Here is a 17,269-nt window from a genome sequence, read left to right as displayed (position 1 = left end):
GGCCATCTTCCCGACGTTCGCTTGCCTCGGTGCTCCGACGAACTTTCGACCTTCTCCTTCACGCTTTGCTCCCAGTAAGCCTTCTCCTATCTCTACTTTCTTCCGTTTTCTCCCTTCTGGTGGTCTTTGCATCCGTTCAATATAGTTTCGGTCTCCTCCGTCAACCCTTTCATTCTTCTTTCCTCGGTCCTTTCTTTCTTGGTACTGTTTCGGCGATGGCTAGCACCTTGCAGCCTTCTAATCCCTCTCCTAGCCTATGGTATATGACCATGGTAAGCCAGTTTGACGAGAATGACGCGGGACGCTTCCTTGACGAATTCGAACTTCCTCCTGACCATAGACTAGCTTTGGCCATCTCTTCCGATCGGCCCCACAATCCGCCGACCAGCACTGTTTGCTTCTTTCGCGATCAATTTGTGGTCGGTCTGCGCTTCCCTCTACATCCTTTTATCTGTGAGGTTTGTAATTATTTCCGCATCCCACTCGGCCAACTTGTCCCCAACTCTTTTAGGTTGCTGTGCGACGTAGTAATCCTTTTCAAGCTGCACGACATTCCCTTAGTCCCCAGAATTTTCCATTACTTCTACTATCCCAAACAATCTGAGTGGGGTACTTTTCTCTTCCAATTGCGGATCGGTCTTGTCTTTTTCGACAAGATGCAGACCTCGAACAAGCACTGGAAGGAAAATTATTTTTACCTTCGCCTTCCCGAACGACCCTCCTTTCGTACCCAATGGCAGACCACTGTGCCGAGCCCGCTGGATCTCGGTAAATACAAGAGTCAGCCGGATTATTTTCATGCAGCCAATCTGTTAGCCGGCCAGAGGTTCAGCATCAATAAGTTACTTCACGAGGGGGTGTTATACATATTCGGATTGAGTCTGATCCGAACGAAGCTTCCGAGCAGCATGGGTAAGTGCTTTCTCTGTCCCCACTCTCTTTGGTCTAACTGATTTATTCTTCTTTTATGCAGGTGAAATCATGTGGCACGCCAAGGGCACCGAGCGGATGAAATTGAAGGCTGTCGAAATAGAAGCAGCAGCGGCTAAGGAGATGGCCGATCTAGGGATCGTGCCGGTCGGCTCGCATGAGGGCGAGAGCGAAGAAGCTCTAACAGAAGCTCGCGAGTCTACCGGTCGGATCCCTACAACCGGAGCGATCGGCGATGCTATATCATCAGCTGGTCAGCCTACCTCCGAAGACGCGGGGCAGTCGGCCGGCGACTCCCCCTTGATAACACACAAGCGGCGTCGAACGGATCTCACCATTGTGGAACAGGTGACCGAGCCAGTTGGCGCTCCCTTTGAAGCGGTCAACCCAGTTCCTGCTTCAACCGAGGCCATCTCCTCGGACCGCACTCCTTCCCAGCTCGACCAACCCGTGGCCTCCCTCGAAGCAAGACCGGTTAGTTCACTGCCCCGGGTTCATCTCCGCCTAAGGCGCTCGGGAATAGATTCTGCTTCGCTCGGCGAGTCATCTGGTCGATCCATCTCTTCTCAATCCGATCCGAGCGGACGTTGAACGATCAAGGCCATCCTCCATCTTCCCACTAAAGATTTCCTTTTGGCCGCTGATCAGCCAACTACTCCGGAGCATCAGATCACCATCCGAGGACCGCTCGCCAAAGTATCGGAAGATGCGAGGGTTAGCGTTGCCATGATGACCCCAGGGCAGCTCGGCGACAGTCATCTACAACAGGCAACCGGAGTATGCTCTCTAACCTACTGTATGCTTAATCTTAGTTCTTGACATTATTTTGTCCGAACGGTACTGGGTGGAGAACATTGCGGTCAACAATCGCCTGGCCGCCCTGGAGGAAGAATTAAAGAAGCTTCAAATTTCTGGAGGGGCGCCAACTCAGGGCCCATCATATGCCACACTCCGAGCCGAACTAAGCAAATCGGAGAAATTACTGCAGGTCGAATGACACAAGTCCTCTGGCTTGGAGACCAGGGTAGCCGACCTTGAGGCTCAGGTCAAGTCGCATGACCGGGAGATGAAGCTGGCGACCAATAGGAAGAATACAGCCATCTCCGACTTAGAGGCCAAGAATCAGCAGGCCTGAGCGCTAAAACAACGCATCCAGGAGTTAGCCGATCTGCTTTCTGCCAAGCAAAAGGGTCGCTCGACTACTGAAGCTAAACTTCGAGGAGACATTAAAGATCTCCAAGACGCCTTAGAAGCCGCCCGAGCTGCTTTCAAAGAATATCAAGATGGCGAACCAGGGCGTTTTGCGGCGATGAGGCATAACTACTTCCGGTCGGAAGACTTTGGCAACAAGTTCAGCGATCGACTGGTCCTTGCCTTTGAAGAAGCCATCAAAGCCACAACTACGTACTTGAAGGCTAAGGGCCAGCTTCCGGAGGCGGCTTCTATCCCTCCCCAGGATCTGGTCGGGCTGCTGGAGCTCATTCCCGAGCCAATCTTTGACGTTCTTGAATGAAGTGTTTCTTGTAATCACTCCGACCGGCTCTAATGGCCTGAATTTTAATGAAGATATGCCGTCCTTTTGTTAGTTTACTCCTTTTTTCGTTAAATCGCCCATACCTGTGTCTTTCGATCGGAGCGCGACCTACCGCCGTTCACGTCCCCTCCTTTCCTTTTCGTCAATCGTCTCTCGTCCTGCCTTCCGCGCTCTCGAAAGGAATTTTCCACGAAGTATTTTCTGTAACTAGGTTGCTCGTCTGAACACACTCACCTCTTTAAATTGAATTCCCGTTAGATGTTCGCGAAGTACCTTTGGTAACTTGGTCGATCGGCCGCTCGGCTCACCAGCCAACCTTTTTGTTATCTCCTTGCCGATCGATCCGGACGGAAATACATTATTATTTTCTTCTTGCCTCTAAGAACAAGGCTTGTCGATTGCTGGTGTTTACCACCAAGCCGAAGCCTGCATGACTGGTCACGTCCAGGCCGTTTATAATTGCCAGCCTGACTCTAAGATTTAACGTCGCTGCTCGACGGTCTTCAAGCCGGGGGGGTTGTAGTCACCGGTTCGACTCTAAGATTTAACGTCGCTGCTCGACGGTCTTCAGGCCGGAGGGTTTATAGTCGCCGGTTCGACTCTAAGATTTAACGTCGCTGCTCGACGGTCTTCAAGTCGGGTGGTTTAGAGTCATCGGTTCGACTATAAGATTTAACGTCGTTGCTCGATGGTCTTCAGGCCGGAGGGTTTATAGTCGCCGGTTCGACTCTAAGATTTAACGTCGCTGCTCAACGGTCTTCAGGCCAGAGGGTTTATAGTCGCCGGTTCGACTCTAAGATTTAACGTCGCTGCTCGACGGTCTTCAGGCCGGAGGGTTTATAGTCGCCGGTTCGACTCTAAGATTTAACGTCGCTGCTCGACGGTCTTCAGGCCGGAGGGTTTATAGTCGCCGGTTCGACTCTAAGATTTAACGTTGCTGCTCGACGGTCTTCAGGCCGGAGAGTTTATAGTCGCCGGTTCGACTCTAAGAGTTAATGTCGCTTCTTGACGGTCTTCAACAATGAGCTTACAGCTCGGATAATATACGCCGGCCGAACGGCACGGGGTCTTCGTCATCGAGCCGGTGAATCGGATAATATATGCCCGGCCGAACGGCACGGGGCCTTCGCCATCGAGCCTGTGGCTCGAATAATATACGTCGTCCGAACGGCACGGGGTCTTCGCCATCGAGCCTGTGGCTCGGATAATATATGCCCGGCCGAACGGCACAGGGTCTTCGCCATGCCTTTATACAGCTACCCGCTGGGCGCACAATGCTTATGCCTTTGCTTTGTTCTTATAACTTTCATTCCTGCAGCCAAAGGATACAGTCGAACGGAATATTCATGAAATATATTACATAGGCGCACATTTCATCCAGCCCGATAGGGCTGGAGGTGGTTTGCACTCCATGGCCTATCCAGCCGCCGTCCATCCTCATCTTCCAAGTAGTAGGCTCTCGATCGGAGCTTCTCGACGACTTTGAAGGGTCCTGCCCAGGGAGCCTCCAGCTTGCCTATGTCCCCGACTGACTTCACTTTCTTCCAGACCAAGTCACCCATCTGGAATGCTCGGGGAATCACGCGGCGGTTGTAGTTCTGCTTCATTCTTTTCCTGTAGGCCATCAACCGAACGGACGCCTTGGCTCGCTCCTCGTCGATCAAGTCCAATTCTAGCTGCCTCCGCTCGGAATTATCCTCATCGTAGTTCCGGATTCGGACGGACTCTACGCCGACTTCGATTGGGACGACCGCCTCACCTCCATACAATAAGTGGAACGGTGTTACTCCCGTTCCCTCCTTAGGGGTCGTGCGGATGGCCCATAGGACTCCCGGCAGCTTGTCCACCCAACTTCCTCCCATGTGGTTGAGTCGAGCCCGAAGAATTCGGAGGATCTCCCGGTTGGCTACTTCGGTTTGACTATTGCTTTGGGGATACGCCACAGACGTGAAGTGCTGCTCAATGCCATATCCCTTGCACCATTTCTCGAGCAGCTTTCCGACGAACTGTCGCCCATTGTCCAACACGAGCCGACGCGGGATGCCGAACCGACAGATGATGTGTTGCCAGATGAATTTCTTGACCATCTGCTTGGTTATCTTGGCCAATGACTCAGCCTTCGCCCACTTGGAGAAGTAATCGATTGCCACCAATAGGAACTTCCGTTGTCTTGTCGCCATAGGGAAAAGTCTTACGATGTCCATGCCCCACTGGTCGAACGGGCAGGACACTGTGAACGCTTTCATTTCCTCCGTCGGCTTATGAGAGAAACTGTGGTACTTCTGACAAGAAAGACATGTTGCGACGGTCCGAGCGGCGTCCTCGTGTAGAGTTGGCCAGAAGTATCCGGTCAGCAGGATCTTCCCAGCCAAAGACCGGGCGCCCGGATGACCTCCGCAAGATCCTTGGTGTACCTCCTAGAGAATGTACTCAGCGTCTTCTGAACTGACACACTTCAGCAGAGGTCGGGAGAACGCCTTTTTGTAAAGCTGATCTCCGATGAGCGTGAACCGGCCGGCTCTCCTCCTAAGTAGCTGGGTTTCATCCCGATCGGACGGCGCGACACCTGAGCGCAAAAACTCCATGATGGCTGTTCTCCAGTCGCTCGGGAATGTGAGGCCTTCCATTCGATCCACGTGCGCTACCAAGGATACTTGCTCGATTGGTTGTTGGATGACGATCGACAATATTGAGCTTGGCTAATTCATCTGCCGCCTAGTTCTCCGTTCGGGGTATCTTCTGGACCACCACCTCGGTGAAGCTAGTCTTAAGTTTTTCAAAGGTCTCCGCGTACCGCCTGAGTCTTGCATTGTTTATCTCAAAGGGGTCCATGAGTTGTTGAGTGGCTAGTTGGGAATCCGAGTGGATCACCACCTGGCTGGTTCCAACATGCCGTGCGGCCTGCAGTCCGGCTATGAGGGCTTCGTACTCTGCCTCATTATTTGTTGCCCGATAGTCCAGCCGGACGGACAAATGCATCCGCTCTCCCTGAGGCGAAAGTAGCAGGATCCCAATTCCGCTTCCGAGCCGAGTGGACGATCCATCGACATATACTTTCCATGTAGTTTCGGGCTCGGGCTTTTGTACCTCCGTCACGAAATCTGCCAAGGACTGTGCCTTGATCGCCGGGCGAGGTTGGTACTGGATGTCGAATTCGCTTAACTCCGTCGTCCACTTGATGAGCCGTCCGAATGCTTCAGGGTTTAGGAGTACCCTTTCCAACGGGCTGTTCGTCATCACAATAATGGTGTGCGCTAAAAAGTAAGGGTGCAACCTCCGAGCGGCAAGGACCAAGGCGAAGGCCAACTTCTCGAGACCGGTGTAGCGAGACTCAGCATCCTTTAAGATATGACTTAAGAAGTACACATGTTGTTCTTCATCATTCGGTCTTACTAATGCCGAGCTCACAGCATGCTCGGTTGAAGATAAATAAATGCGGAGTGGCTCGCCTACGACCGGTTTTGCCAACACGGGTAAGGAATTCAGGTAAGTTTTCAGTTCCTCGAACGCCCGATCGCATTCCTCATCCCATTGAAACTTGGTAGCTTTACGCAGAATCTTGAAGAACGGCAAGCTCCGGTCGGCGGTCTTAGAAATAAACCTTGACAGCGCCGTTATCCAACCGGTGAGACGCTGTACCTCTCGAAGATTTCTAGGAGGCAGCATGTCTTGCAATGCCTTTATCTTGTTGGGGTTTGCCTTTATGCCCCGCGCGGTCACGATGTAACCCAGGAAGCGCCCGCCTTTTGCTCCGAACAGGCATTTCTGAGGGTTAAGCTTGACTCCGTATCTTCTTAATGTTTGGAAGGTCTCCTCCATATCCGCATAGAGATCGGCCGCCCGGAAGGACTTGATAAGTATGTCATCCACGTACACTTCCAAGTTGCGTCCGATCTACTCCCTGAATACCTGGTTCATCAGACGCTGGTAGGTAGCTCTTGCATTCTTCAGCCCGAACGACATTACATTGTAGCAGTAGGTGGAGTCCGCCGTGATGAAGCTGACCTTCTCCTGGTCTTCTCGGGCGAGCGACACTTGATGGTAGCCTTGGTATGCATCCAGCATGCATATTAGCTCGCACCCGGCCGTGGAGTCTACCAGTTGATCGATCCAGGGCAGGGGGTAGAAGTCCTTCGGGCATGCCTTGTTCAAGTCCCGGAAATCGATGCAGACTCTCCACTTGTTACCCGGCTTGGAGATCAGAACCACATTTACGAGCCAACTTGGGAATTACACTTCCCTTATGTGGTCGGCCTCCAGAAGCTTCTTTACCTCCGCCCGGATAATTACATTCTGCTCAGCGCTGAAGTCCCTCTTCCTTTGCTTCACTGGCCGAGCGTCCGGCCGGACGTGAAGCTCGTGCTGCGCTACGCTTGGCGAGACCCCTGGCAGCTCATGGGTCGACCAAGCGAAGACGTCGTAGTTTCGCTGTAAGCATTTGATCAGCTTTTCCTTCTGCTTCTCCTCCAGGTCGGACGCTATGAAGGTGGTGGCCTCCGGTCGGGAAGAGTCAATCTGCACCTCTTTTTCTTCGTAAACCAAAGAAGGTGATTTTTCGGTTATAGCATTTACCTCGACTCGCGGCACTTTCTGAGCGGACTTGGCTTCGGCTCAGACCATCTCCACATAGCATCTTCGAGCTGCCAGCTGGTCTCCCCGCACCTCCCCTACTTGATCTTCCACTGGGACTTGATCTTCTGGCAGAAGGTAGAGACGACCGTCCGGAACTCGTTGAGAGTCGGTCGCCCCAAGATAACGTTGTACGCAGAAGGAGCATCAACCACGATGAAGGTGGTGGTCCTTGTCCTTCTGAGCGGCTCCTCTCACAACGAGATAGCTAGCCGGACCTGGCCGACCGGCAAGACTTCGTTCCCAGTGAACCCGTAGAGGAGGGTCGTCATTGGCAGTAGTTCAGCTCGGTCGATTTGCAGTTGGTTGAAGGCCTTCTTGAATATTATGTTGACCGAGCTGCCTGTGTCAATGAAAATGCGGTGAATAGTATAGTTAGCTATTACCGCTCGAATGATCAGGGCGTCATCGTGTGGGACTTCGACTCCCTCGAGGTCCCTGGGCCCGAAGCTGATCTCGGGTTCGCTCGCCCTCTCCTGGCTGCAGCCGACTGCATGTATCCTTAGCTGCCTTGTGTGCGCCTTCCTGGCTATATTGGAGTCTCCTCCGGTCGGGCCTCCCGCGATGATGTTGATTTCGCCTCGAGATATGTTGCCCCTATTTTCCTCCTCTCGAGCGGATGGTCGAGGTCGTTCATGCGACGCCCGATGGTGGGCTCCGGGCTACTGACGATGCTGCCGCTCGGGGGATCTCCTTTCTATCCTTTGAACGGGGCTCCGTTGTCGATGTCACCGATCTGGTGAAGGCGATCGGCGACGGTAGCTCCTTGGCGTAGGATGAGCGATGGGAGGAGGGTCCAACAGTCGTGGGTGTTGTGAGTAGCTGACTGATGGAGTGAACAAAACATCGAGGTCCATACCTTCCCCTTGAGCTTGGGCCGATCAGCCGCGACTTGCTGGACAGCGTGCGACCGAGTGTGCTGATGAGGACGGGCGGCTTCGGCTCGCTGTCCTCTGGGAGGCTGATGACTGACGGGCTGCTTCCGCTCGACGGAAGCTGGTTGGTCATTCAGGGCTTCCTTTCTTCTCGCCGTCTGTGCTTCCTCCACATTGATGTACTCGTTGGCCTTATACATCATGTGGTCGCAGTCCCGAGGCGGCTTCCGGATGAGCGAGTGGAAGAAATCACCGTCCACGAGCCCTTGCGTGAACGCGTTCATCATTGTTTCTGAGGTGACCGTTGGAATGTCCATGACCACCTGGTTGAAGCGCTGGGTGTACGCTCGGAGCGACTCCCTCGTGTTTTGCTTGATGGCGAACAGATTGACGCTGGTCTTTTGATGACACCTGCTACTCGCAAAATGATAGAGGAACGCCGTTCGGAATTCTTTGAAACTTGTGATAGATCCGTCCGGCAGCCTCCGGAACCACCGATGCGCCAATCCCGAGAGGGTAGTGAGGAACACTCGGCACTTCACACCATCCGTGTATTGATGTAGAGTGGCAGTGCTGTCGAACTTACCCAGATGGTAGTCTGGGTCGGTTATCCCGTTGTATTCCCTGATCGCAGGGGGCACATAATGCCTTGGCAGTGGATCACGCAAGATGGCATCTGAAAACTACCGGTTGATCCGCTCGGGTGACGCGTCCGTTCGGGGCGCTTTTCCTTTTCTAACATCCCGGACAGGTGCTTCGTCCGACGAAGATCCTTTGTCTTGATTAGCTTGCGCGACCTCCGAAGGCATCTGGAATAGAGCCCGATGAAAAGGTATTGGGGCAGGCAGCGCCCCCATCTGGGTGCCGGTCGGTCCCTTATTTTGCCCCATATTGAGAGCTGCTCCTGCCTGTCCTCGGGTGGCGCTCGGCCCCCCGATGCTGATGTCGCCTGCTGCGCTGCCCGTTCAGCCTGAGATTTCTGCTGCTGCTCCACGATTTTTGCTGCTCGCGCTTGGATGAGTGCTTCGAGCTCCTCAGGAGAGAGCGTTACCAGAAGTTGACGTCCAGCTTCTTCCATCTTCTAGGCTCGGATTCAGGTGCGTTCTCACAGATGGCGCCAATTTGATCCTGTTCGAGCGCTGAGTCGATGGACGCTGGGGACGTGGCACGCTCCGCTGTCTCCGGCTGGCGGTGTAGATCTCCGACGAACCTGTAAAGAAGCCGAGCCGGGGGGGGGGGGGTTTCCCAGCGACGGTCCTTCGACGCTCAAGTCATGCAACGAGAAATGAGAGAGGCAGCGTAACTGTGGCTACAGTGTGGATTGTGCATACCTTCGTCGACGTCTGGGGGTCCTTATATAGGACCCCGGGGAGCTGAGGGCACGCTTCTCGATGCGTGCACGCTTCCCCAAACATACATTAACGAGCCCATGTCAGAAAAGTACCTCTGACGCCATTCCGCAATCGTCCAAGCATATCCCGGATGTGACGGTGGAAGCTTCCACTGTATGATCCTGTGTACGGCTCGGCCGCCAACTCTGCTGCTTGTCGGCAGCAGATGTCTCGAGGATGATGTTATCCCCTGTCTCCTTTGTCCTCTTGCGCCTCCTGTCTGTTCCAGGGCCGAGCGGTTCGGTCGCTCGACATGCATATCACTTCTGCCCTGGTTGTAGATATCGGTCCGACTTGGAGGACTCCCGGTCTTATGCTCGGATGAGATTGCTCCTGCCTACCTTTGTTGCCTTGTGCCTCGGCCGAACGGACATCCCGCTCGACCCTGAAATCTTTTTACATTTGAGCATCGGAAACTCGACTCCTGGTCGGGTTGTCTTTTATTCGGCTCGGGGGATTCTCGGCCGGTCGACCATCTCATTCCGGTCGGTCGATGCCGGTCGGCCCTCTCAGTCCGGTCGGTCGGGTCTGAGGGTTGAATCTCTTGACCTTTGACCTCCACGTGTCGTTGACTTTCCGCCAACGAGGGTCCCCTGTCCTTACCACCGGATCAGAAATATAGACATCTTGTTGAAACAACCAATTCATTTTTCTTATCTGCCAATGTTCTTAATGCATTTTGGGAGGAAGCAATTCTTACCGCCGTTCACGTGATTAATAGAATTCTAACCTCACATAATTCAAGTTTGTCACCTTTTTGATAAATTGTATGGCATGTTCTTGTCTATTCCTCTTTGCGTGTTTTTGGTTGTACTTGATTCATCCTTCATCCACATGTCAAGTGTAATAAGTTAGCTCCTTGGTTTGCTCTTTGTGACTTTTTGGATTATGGTGTTAGTCAAAAAAGATATTGTTGCTTTAATCTCGTTAGTCAAAAATTGTATGTCTATTCCATTTATTTATATTCTTGCTAGTTTGCATCATTGAGCCTTTCAATACCGACACTGAGAAAGCTTCACTCACAACTCCTACTGGTAGCTCAACTGAAACTGGTTCTTTGATTCCTGAGATATCTGCCCCACATGCTCCTCCTTCTGTCATTACTCAATTATCTCTTGAGATTGCAGATAATTCTTCTCTCCACTATCATCAGTCAACTCATGTGTGTAAGTTTACTAAATTATCAAATTTTGCTTCACCTATTCATTGTCTTTTTGAGCATGTATCATATAGAGAAGTTGTTCGTAATCCACTTTTGCAAAATGCTATGGCTGAGAATTAACTGTTTTGCATCAAATTCATACATGGGATTTGGTATCATTGCCATCAGGAAAACACACTATTGGTTATCGTTGAGTATATAAGATCAAAACTAAATTTGATGGATTTGTCGAACGATACAAAGTTCGTCTTATTGCTAAAATTTATTCTTAGGAGTATGTCTTGGATTATGAGGAAACATTTGTTCTTATTGTAAAAATAACAATTATTTGTACTTTGATTGTTGTTGTTTCTGTTTGTCGATGGAGAATATCTCAGATGGATGTTAAAAATACATTTCTAATTGGTAATCTTCATAAAGAAGTTTATATGACACCTCGTATTTCACATCAACCTAGTTAAATTTGTAGGCTTTGTAAGCGTTTTATGGTCTCAAATAAGCATTTCGTGTTGATTTGAGAAGTTCTTTACAGTGATTACTTTGCTTAGTTTTCATCCTAGTAATTATGATTCAATATTATTTGTCAGATGTACGAATGCATGTTGTATTTTTTTATCATTATATGTTGATAACATGATTATTACTAGTGATGATTATGATGGAATTGCTTCTTCAAAGTTTGAGTTTGCTCGTTGTCTTGTTTTGAAAAGCTTGGGTATATTATGCTACTTTCTGGGCATTGAGGTCGTCTATTTTTCAAAAAGTTATCTTTTATCTCAGTCAAAGTATATATCTGATTTGTTTGAGCGTGCACGTCTTACTGATAATAGAGTCGTTGATACGCCTATTGAGACTAATGCATGATATTCTTCCTCTGATAGCTTACCTTTGTCAGATCCTATTTTATACTAAACTATTATTGGAAGCTTAGTTTATCTCACCGTGACTCATCTAGATATTACATATGTTGTTTATGTGGTTAGTCAATTTGTGGTTGCACCAACTACAATTCATTGAGTTGTTATTCTTCGTATTCTTAGATATCTTCGGTACACTCAATTTCAAACTCTTTTATTTTCTTTTACTTCATTTCTGGAGTTACGTGCATACTCTAATGCTGATTGGGTTGGTGATCTTATGGATCACAAATGTACTACTAGTTTTTGCATTTTTCTTGGTGATCCCTCATTTCTTAGAAGACTAAGAAATAAAATATTATTTCTAGACTTTTCATGGAAGCTGAGTATCGTGCAATGATCTCAACTACTTGTGAGATAGTTTGGTTGTGTTAGTTGCTTGCGGATTTGTGTATCTTTTCATCAACCTATTCTGTTATATTGTGATAATGTTATTCAAATTGTGCGTAATTAAGTTTTTCATGAGTGGACGTAATATATTGAAATTGATTGTTACATTATTTGTCATTATCTTTGATATTATCACATCGTTTTATGTTTTTTTAAATTCATAAATTGATGATATGTTTACCAAGACACATTCCGCTTCATGCTTTTGTTTCTTATCTAACAAACTCTCAATACGTTTAGTTGTAACATTGTGAGTTTGAGAGGATATTAGATTATATATATTTATTTATTTATAATTTTTAAGATAATTTAGTTTTTTTATTTTCTATTTTCTATTTAAGAGTTAGGATTTCTTAACTTAGTCGTATAAAATTTTATATTTTTATATTTCTAATATTTATTTTAGAATTAATAATATGATTAATTTTTTTTCTTTCTTAATTTCTATATAAATGAAATGAAGTAGGGTTGGACCCAACCACACTATTTTATGACTGATAGATCCGATGTACTCCTATTTCAGCAAGAAGGAAAAAATAGACAAGAATTCTAGATTGAACAAGTATGCATAAATTATTAAATGGTGAGGAAGCCGGAATCCATTTGTTTTCTTTTCATGTTTTTAGTGGAGTAAGAAGCATCCCATTTAGTACGTGAGACATGCGAATCTAGCTGAAGCAACATACTTTAGTCGGACTTCTACCTAGTTTGGAGAGACGCATGTTAAGCGCATGTAACACTGGGAGGAACTCATGACTTTAACGAACCACATGATACAAACTAAGAGACTATCGAATCACGTCAATACAAATCAAGGGAAGATGAGTAACTCGGTCTTTTTATGACGGTCTAGTGGTTAGCACATAAAAAGTTATCATCATGAGATTTGAAGTTCGAATCTTGATAAAATCGAGGTAAATATTTTCCTTATATGTTAGTTATTATTCCAAAATAATTGTCCGTGATTTATTTTTTTCCGTGTTGATCTTGAAACGAATTGATGGAGACGCTGAAAAAAAACGTATTCACTTTTTACCATCAAAAGAAAGTCAGTAATTCTATATGCTGTCATGTACTAAATCATAAAAGTTATTTAACGATGAATTATAAATTAACTCCATATTTTATTTAATCTAAGTTCTGCTCCATTCTCATCTAATTTCGCTCCAAATACTTATATTTGAATAATGCAACACAATAGCACAGTCAACGGCAGTAAATCATCAGATCGTCATAACTTGGAAAATTCAAAGGTGGGCCGGCACAGGGTCGCTAAGATAGCGAAAAGTAAATGATCCTGTAATAGAGGAAAGACGACAATGAGGACGGTGCGGAAACTAAGGAAGGCAATGGTCCAGATTCATTATGGGACATTTTGTATTACTCTATCAAATTGGTTCGTTGTCACATCGTCCATTTGTATTTATGCGATTTTTCCACGCATGAAAGATTCATATGTTACCTAAGAAAAACTATCAAGAATCGTAGAAACAAATTTATGGGACGTTTGATTCATATGTAATTAAGAAGGATCAAGATCTATTGGCCCTTGAGAATTAGTGAATAGTTTCACCCTGAAAAATATAGCTTAATTAGCTCAGGCCATTCTGGCTAGATCCTTGTTGAGTAGATCCTCCAAAGTGTATAAGAATCGAGCTTTAAATTTTACACTATGAAATTCTACCATTTAGCTGACGGGCAGCTGAACACGAACCAGATTAGAGAAGTTGGCCAAACTCAACTAGACCGGAGAACTCGATCAAGAAACAAAAAAAAGTCTTCTTCATTAGTTTCCCATAACTATCATGACCTTGACCTTTGATTTTACAAATAAGATTTATGAATTGCATCCAAACAAGATACTTGTGAATACATGGGTCCAAAATCTCACACGAAGGTACCATTTCCCATGTGAAACTAACCCGTAAGATATTTTTATATGACATGTTCTTATTGCTGACCTGAAGTGAATGGAGTCCAAATAAATGACCAAGTGAGGTTGGTGAAGTGTCCCAATGCTCCATGCCCATTCGCATCACATGGACTCGCTCCATCAATCAATTAAATTAGGAGTGGAATCTTCAAGTCAGCCAATTGAACGGCGAGGCTTCAGTTTCCAGCAAGCAAACAAGCGGGTTTGGCCGAGCAACGCCACCGACAGCACCCTGTCACCTAAATTTGTTTCCCCTTGTTTTTGAATTTTTCAATCATTTTAGTTTTACTCGGCATTTTTGTTAGTACGCACAACCTAACTGTTACTAAACGAAACATGTGCTCCCATTTAGTTTATAATCAAGAAAATAACTTACATGTCACTTGAGTGTTAGGTCTGGAATAGCCGTCTTCCTTGAATTCAAAGGTTTCTGATTTACCTGGATAGATACATGCGATAGAAGCCGTCTTTACCCTTACCAATAATGTTTTGTTTTGTTTTGTTTTCTTTCTAATTCTGTTTCGAGTATAAATATTATTATTTTGGCATTCATGAAAGCAAAACCTTTATTTCCTGGAATATAGAATTAGAATATAGAATATAGAATATAGAATAATTCGGAACATGAGCTAAACAATAAAAAGACTCGGTCCCCCTCTTTTCTTAAGTTTGGTAGACTTTGAAGTTGCTCCAAGACGTGTTGAGCTGTCCAACTAAGCTGGTAAAATCTGGCCATTTTCACGGCTGGTTCTTGGAAGGAGGGGGCAGTAGATCTCAACGAGTTTGGGTATTTAAGGAGAGGAGCTACCATCTTCTTCAAGCACCACCCTTTCTTCTCATTCTCTTCTCTCAGCCCTTCGCCGGAGCCAGAGTCAGGCTGAGAGCCCCTTCAAGCTAAGGTGATCTTTTAAATATTTTTTATGCTTAAAATTCCTGTTCCCTCTTGAGGCTCTGTTTTTTTTTTTTAAGAAAAAAATTTTAATTTATCGATCTAAGGTGAGTTGGGATGCTAGATCCGTTTTCGGTTTCCTCTGCAACTTATTTTTATTCTTCCGGATCTAGATCCAAACCATGGTGGTATTTTCAGTAATGAAACTGATTTGGGATCTTCTGTTAGATCTTCTGTTTTCAAAGATCATCCATCCAATCCAATCCAAGTAGTCGGCGTTTTGATAAGTCGCTCAATTGCAGGAAACATGGTGAAGATATGCTGCATTGGTGCTGGCTACGTCGGCGGACCAACCATGGCCGTGATCGCCTTCAAGTGCCCCTCCGTCGAGGTCTACGTCGTCGACATCTCCGTGAGCCGCATCGCAGCATGGAACAGCGATCGTCTCCCTATTTACGAGCCAGGCCTCGATGAGGTCGTCAAGCAGTGCCGCGGAAGGAACCTTTTCTTCAGTAGCAACGTCGAGCAGCATGTCGCCGAGGCCGATATCATCTTCGTCTCCGTGAACACTCCCACGAAGACTCGCGGCCTCGGAGCAGGAAAGGCTGCCGACCTCACCTACTGGGAAAGCGCGGCTCGCATGATCGCCGACGTTTCCAAGTCCGACAAGATCGTGGTCGAGAAATCCACAGTTCCGGTCAAGACCGCGGAGGCCATCGAGAAGATTCTGACTCACAACAGCAAAGGCATCAACTATCAGATTCTCTCGAACCCAGAGTTTCTCGCAGAGGGCACGGCCATCGACGACCTGTTCAAGCCTGACCGGGTTCTCATCGGCGGCCGGGAGACTCCGGAGGGCCGCAAGGCTGTTCAAGCCTTGAAAGACGTTTACGCTCATTGGGTACCCGAGGACCGTATCATAACAACCAACCTGTGGTCGGCAGAGCTCTCGAAGCTGGCGGCGAATGCCTTCTTGGCACAGAGGATATCTTCGGTCAATGCTATTTCTGCACTCTGCGAGGCTACCGGAGCCGATGTTTCCGAGGTGGCCTACGCCGTCGGCAAAGATTCAAGGATCGGCCCTAAATTCCTCAACGCTAGTGTCGGATTCGGAGGGTCCTGTTTCCAGAAAGATATCCTTAATCTCGTCTACATATGCGAGTGCAACGGCCTGCCGGAGGTGGCCAACTACTGGAGGCAGGTCATTAAGATCAATGACTACCAGAAGAGCCGCTTTGTGAACCGCGTCGTCGCCTCCATGTTCAACACCGTCGCCGGGAAAAAGATTGCCGTGCTGGGATTCGCCTTCAAGAAGGACACGGGCGACACGAGGGAGACCCCTGCCATCGATGTTTGCAAGGGACTGTTGGGGGACAAGGCCAAGATCAGCATTTACGACCCCCAGGTGACGGAGGACCAGATCCAACGCGACATAGCGATGAGCAAGTTCGATTGGGACCATCCGGTGCACCTTCAGCCGACGAGCCCGACTGCCGTGAAGCAGGTGAGCGTTGCCTGGGACGCATACGAGGCGACCAAGGGGGCGCACGGCGTTTGCATCCTCACGGAATGGAATGAGTTCAAGGAGTTGGATTACCAGAAGATCTATGACAACATGCAGAAGCCGGCCTTCTTCTTCGACGGCCGCAATGTGGTCGACCCGCAGAAGCTCAGGGAGATTGGGTTCATCGTTTACTCGATTGGGAAGCCTCTGGACGCATGGCTCAAGGACATGCCTGCTGTTGCCTGATTAATTAAAGAGCAGATCGTGCAAGGTGGTCGGCGGTGCATCATTCGTATCATAGATGATGATTCTTTATAGTTAAGGTTCCGCATTTCCATGAATTTTTTCTTTCCTTCTGTTTTGGAATAATTGTTTAGTGTGTCTTGTCCTATCTCTTTGATGTTTTAAGCCGATATAGTTGTATGCATGTTTTGCCACTTTCAATGGATAAACCTTATACTCTCATCCCTTTCCTCGCTGCCCGAGGTTGTAGTTATAAGAATTGGGATCTAGGTTTACAGTAGCTTAGACAATCTTCCAATTGCCATCGGCGAGGGAAAAAAAGTACTGAAATTGAAACTACTACGGCATCAAATCAGTCTTATGTATTAAGAGACATGAGCCGATAATATTAAATTGTCATAGAACTGGTTTTGATAAACTTTCGGTGAATCTGAGTAGGAATGTCACCTAACTGCCTGATTAGCGACGTGTGACTTGTCTGAGTCGCCAAATACCAAGTCGTCTAACAGCCGAGTGTTATTGAGTCAGGACTAGTTTTGCCGAATGGATTCTGAGTGTTGTTGAGTTGGGAGAGGAAGATGCAGAGTGCAGCCGAGTCGGGATAAGTTCTCCTGGGTTAATTCTGAATGCTGCCGAGTCAAGAAACAAGTCGTCTGAACAGACGCTGAATCGAGAGAGGAAGATCTCAAATGCAGTGAAGTCAGGACAAGTTCTCTCAAGTGACCGAATCAGGAAGAAACGTCTCCGATTGCCAAGTGTTGATCGAGGCTGAATGGATTGTTGTACGCAGTCAGACAGTGATGTTGAGGCATGCGTTAGAAACAATGTCCTTAAAATAGATTCTTCCCGCCGCCTCAAGTTGTACTTCGAGA

The 17,269-nt window shown here is 47.8% G+C and overlaps 1 protein-coding gene across 1 annotated transcript; it reads left to right on the top strand.

Moving 5' to 3' along the window:
* The first annotated feature begins 14,499 nt into the window (after positions 1-14,499).
* On the top strand, positions 14,500-16,619 carry LOC122019983 (UDP-glucose 6-dehydrogenase 5-like). Its single transcript, XM_042577658.1, has 2 exons — positions 14,500-14,660; positions 14,953-16,619. Exon 2 carries the CDS (start codon positions 14,958-14,960, stop codon positions 16,398-16,400), a length of 1,443 nt encoding a protein of 480 aa, XP_042433592.1. The 5' UTR covers positions 14,500-14,660; positions 14,953-14,957; the 3' UTR covers positions 16,401-16,619.
* Positions 16,620-17,269: the final 650 nt, after the last annotated feature.

Source organism: Zingiber officinale, chromosome 9A (genome assembly GCF_018446385.1).
Source record: "Zingiber officinale cultivar Zhangliang chromosome 9A, Zo_v1.1, whole genome shotgun sequence".
Lineage (NCBI taxonomy): Eukaryota > Viridiplantae > Streptophyta > Magnoliopsida > Zingiberales > Zingiberaceae > Zingiber > Zingiber officinale.
This window is presented reverse-complemented; position numbering and strand designations above follow the sequence as displayed.